The 3144-nt window shown below is 51.1% G+C and overlaps 1 protein-coding gene across 1 annotated transcript in view; it reads left to right on the top strand.

Annotated features, from left to right (window-relative positions):
• CYTH4 (cytohesin 4) overlaps nt 1–2934 on the top strand; it is a 21233-nt gene extending 18299 nt beyond the window's left edge. Inside the window, exons 12-14 of the mRNA XM_025206854.1 lie at nt 11–22; nt 1109–1263; nt 1922–2934. Of these exons, the coding sequence (XP_025062639.1) occupies nt 11–22; nt 1109–1263; nt 1922–1994 (240 nt within the window). The 3' untranslated portion in view covers nt 1995–2934. The remainder of the gene's footprint in view (nt 1–10; nt 23–1108; nt 1264–1921) is intronic.
• The last annotated feature ends 210 nt before the right edge of the window (nt 2935–3144 follow it).

The raw sequence follows: 3144 nt of genomic DNA, 5'->3' as shown, positions 1-3144 counted from the left end.
GCTGGATGACCCCAAAAAGCCAGTAAGTCTTCACTGCCTGTCCCCAGGACAAGAGGGTGCTCTCAGAGACCCTAACATGTGTATCTCCTCCTGCCCCCACTCACTCAGCAGGCCAGTCAATGCTGAGAAGAAGGTCTGTATCAGCAGTTCCAGGGGAGTGAATTCACCCTTCATTTCAAAAGCAGTGGTAGGCACATCACAGACAGTGATAGTGTCGACTTCCCACATGTTAGCCCTGGCTAAAGTGCTTCAGCCACGACTAGGACAAGGCTGTTGCTAGTGTAAGGGGTGGGAGAGGACATTCAGTTTCTCTAGGCCAAACTGTGCTTGGCCTTACTGTAGAGGTTGGCTGTGAAACTGCAATTCTGAACTTTCAAACATGAGTAACACCTTCCTACTGGGGTTAAGCTGGTGTCAGAGAACACTCAGGCCCAATACATTTGGGTTCCTTGTTGGCAGCAATTTTTTTTCAAGTTAATAATTCCTGGTATGCTGTAGTGGAGTCCAGAACACATACCTGACGGCTCAGTCCAGGGTTGTGCTAATTCTGGCCCAAACAGACATGGATTTACTTCCCAGACCTGAACTGTGGTTCATATTCAGGAACACCATAGTGAGCTGCTTATGGGGTGCAGAAGACCTCGCTCTATAGTGTGAAAGAGGTTGTCCTCGGAAACTGTGCATCTCTTCTGCATACCCAGTGTAGGCTCCGTGGCATGGTAGGTGATGTTGCACTGGTTGAAGTATGATCCTGTCCCAGAAGGGCAGAGCTCCCCTCCAGTATGCCACGTGGAGTGAATTATGCACCCTACAGGGTCACTGTTTTATCTCTGCGAAGCGTGTTTTCATGTTCAGCACTGCACAGGAGCTGTTGCTGAGGGCAGGGTTTTGCCTGAATTTCTTATCTTGGCTTTGAATCTCTGGAGCCTACCCCAAAAGTGCTGGGATCTCTAGGCTTGGAAAGACCAAACCCTGGCCCCATTTTGGGGTATAAGAGCCCATTCACTCTTATACACTCTCCCTCATCCTAGCCCCCAAAGCAGGAGGTAGCACAGCAATGGTTTGACTGGCCCTAGTCTCCTCATCCCTGTCATCTCTCTCACCACAGAACTGCTTTGAGCTCTTCAATCCCAACTGCAAAGGGCAAAAAATCAAAGCCTGCAAGACAGACGGGGATGGGAAGGTAGTGGAAGGCAAACATCAGTCCTACAAGATCTCTGCACCCACGCCAGAGGAGCGTAACCAGTGGATAGAGGCAATACGGTAAGAGGTGGGCCCCAAGTGAGCATTGACAGGCTCCCCGTGCATGAGTCATTCAGCTTAGGAGAGGCATGGCACTAGGAGAAGAAAGCCCTGCCCAAGCTGCACTGGAGGGCAGCAATGTGAATGGAAGCCCCATGCCAACATTCAGAGGTTGGGGGGGGCCTAATCTTAGAATCATAGAAAATTAAGGTTGAAAAGGACTTCAAGAGGTCATTTAGTCCAACCCCCTGCTCAGAGCAGGACCAGCTCCAGCTATATCATCTCAGCCAAAGCTTTGTCTAGCTGGGCCTTAAAAACCTCCAAGGATTCCACACCCAGTAAGAAAGATTTTTTTCATAACCTTGTCTGTGTGGGACACTTCAGTGGGTACTTTATGGGCAAAAGAAGAGAAGTAATTAGCCCCTCTGGGTGGGAAAGGCAGTGGACCCTATTAGAGATATAAACATTCCCATTTCCATGCCTGGGGAGCCCCCATGGTGCTGGAGATTAAGCCATCTAGAAGCTAGGAGCTCTGGGCTAAGAAGGATTTCCTGCTAGTCCAAGAAGAGAGTGTTGCTTAGGGGCCCACAGATACTCCATTCTGGAGCCCATGCAGATCTTATTGTTCCTTGTGCTCTTCCTCAGCCCTGACTCGCTTTCCTGTTTCACTCCTTTCCAGGACCAGCATCACCCAGGATCCCTTCTATGACCTGGTCTCAGCCCGTAAGAAAAAGATTGCCAGCAAACACTGAGTCGGGCTGCCATGGGCCCACTCCTTTGTGCCCAAAACACTTAACCCTCAGGGAAGTGTCCTCTGCTGATGGGCTTCACCAGCAGAGGTCTCTTGGAGGACATCAGCTCCCTCAACCCCCTGAATGACTGGAGGATAGTTGCTGGGGGTGAGGCCAGGGCTGTGACCTCTTTCATCCTTCCACTCTAGGAGGCATCCCTACTGGGCTCCCATGCCAGCCTCTATGCATTAGGTAGGACATGGTGGGGAGGTCATCAGTTTTTTTTACAGGACTGGTGTCTGATTTCAGCCACTGAGTGGGACTTATACATTTTGCTGGGGAAGTCCTGGAAAGGTTCCTTGCCCATCAGCATGGTCCAGGCCACCTGCACAAACTGAGGACCCAACTGTATCTCTGATCAAGGAGCCAAGGGACCTGGAGAGAAGAGTGCTGGGCTGAGGAGACCTACTGTGAACCCAGAAACTCCTGTGCAATGGGGAGCCCTGTCTGCCCTGTCTGCCTGCCAGTTGCAGGCACCTGCTCCGTGCCCCTGAACACAGCACTGTGAGGTTTGGAGGTCTCTATGAACAGAGAGCTTCAGGACAAGGACATTTGGGGCTCTCTGGTACTGTGTGACCAGGGAAACAGCTCTGGTTCTCTGCCTTCCTGAGTTCTTTCCACTCAGAGCTGGCACACATCATGCCTCCATCAGGAGGCTCAGCTTAGGGAAGAACGCTCTATGGCATCTTGTTACTGCATCCCAGCCTGCAGTGCCCTGAAGTGCCCCCCAAGCCATGGTCTTTCAGCGGCTGGGTTTTGGCATCACAGGAGCTTGCAGAGCATTCTCCTTCACTGCCCATTTGTTTCACTCGTATCCTGTGTTCAGAGAACATGGATCTCTTGTGTACAGAAAGCTAAAACCTCAGGGTGGAATGATCATTAAAAGATAATTATAAGAGCTGCACAGAGAAGAGATGATAAAGTCATGTCACGTGCCCTTGTCTGGGGAGTTGCGCACTCCGGATAATGATGAGCACAGCATCCGCACACAGGAGGGCACGAACTGCTGGCTCACAGGGGGTGTCTGTAGGATGGAGTAACTCACTAAGCAAAGGGTGAAAGAGCTAGAAGCTGGGAGCAGCAGGTGCAGGACTATTGCAGGCTGGTATCA

The sequence above is a fragment of the Alligator sinensis genome, unplaced genomic scaffold (assembly GCF_000455745.1).
Source record: "Alligator sinensis unplaced genomic scaffold, ASM45574v1 scaffold215_3, whole genome shotgun sequence".
Taxonomy (NCBI): Eukaryota; Metazoa; Chordata; order Crocodylia; family Alligatoridae; genus Alligator; species Alligator sinensis.
Note: the sequence above shows the minus strand (reverse complement) of the source record. Positions and strands in the feature narration are given on the sequence as shown.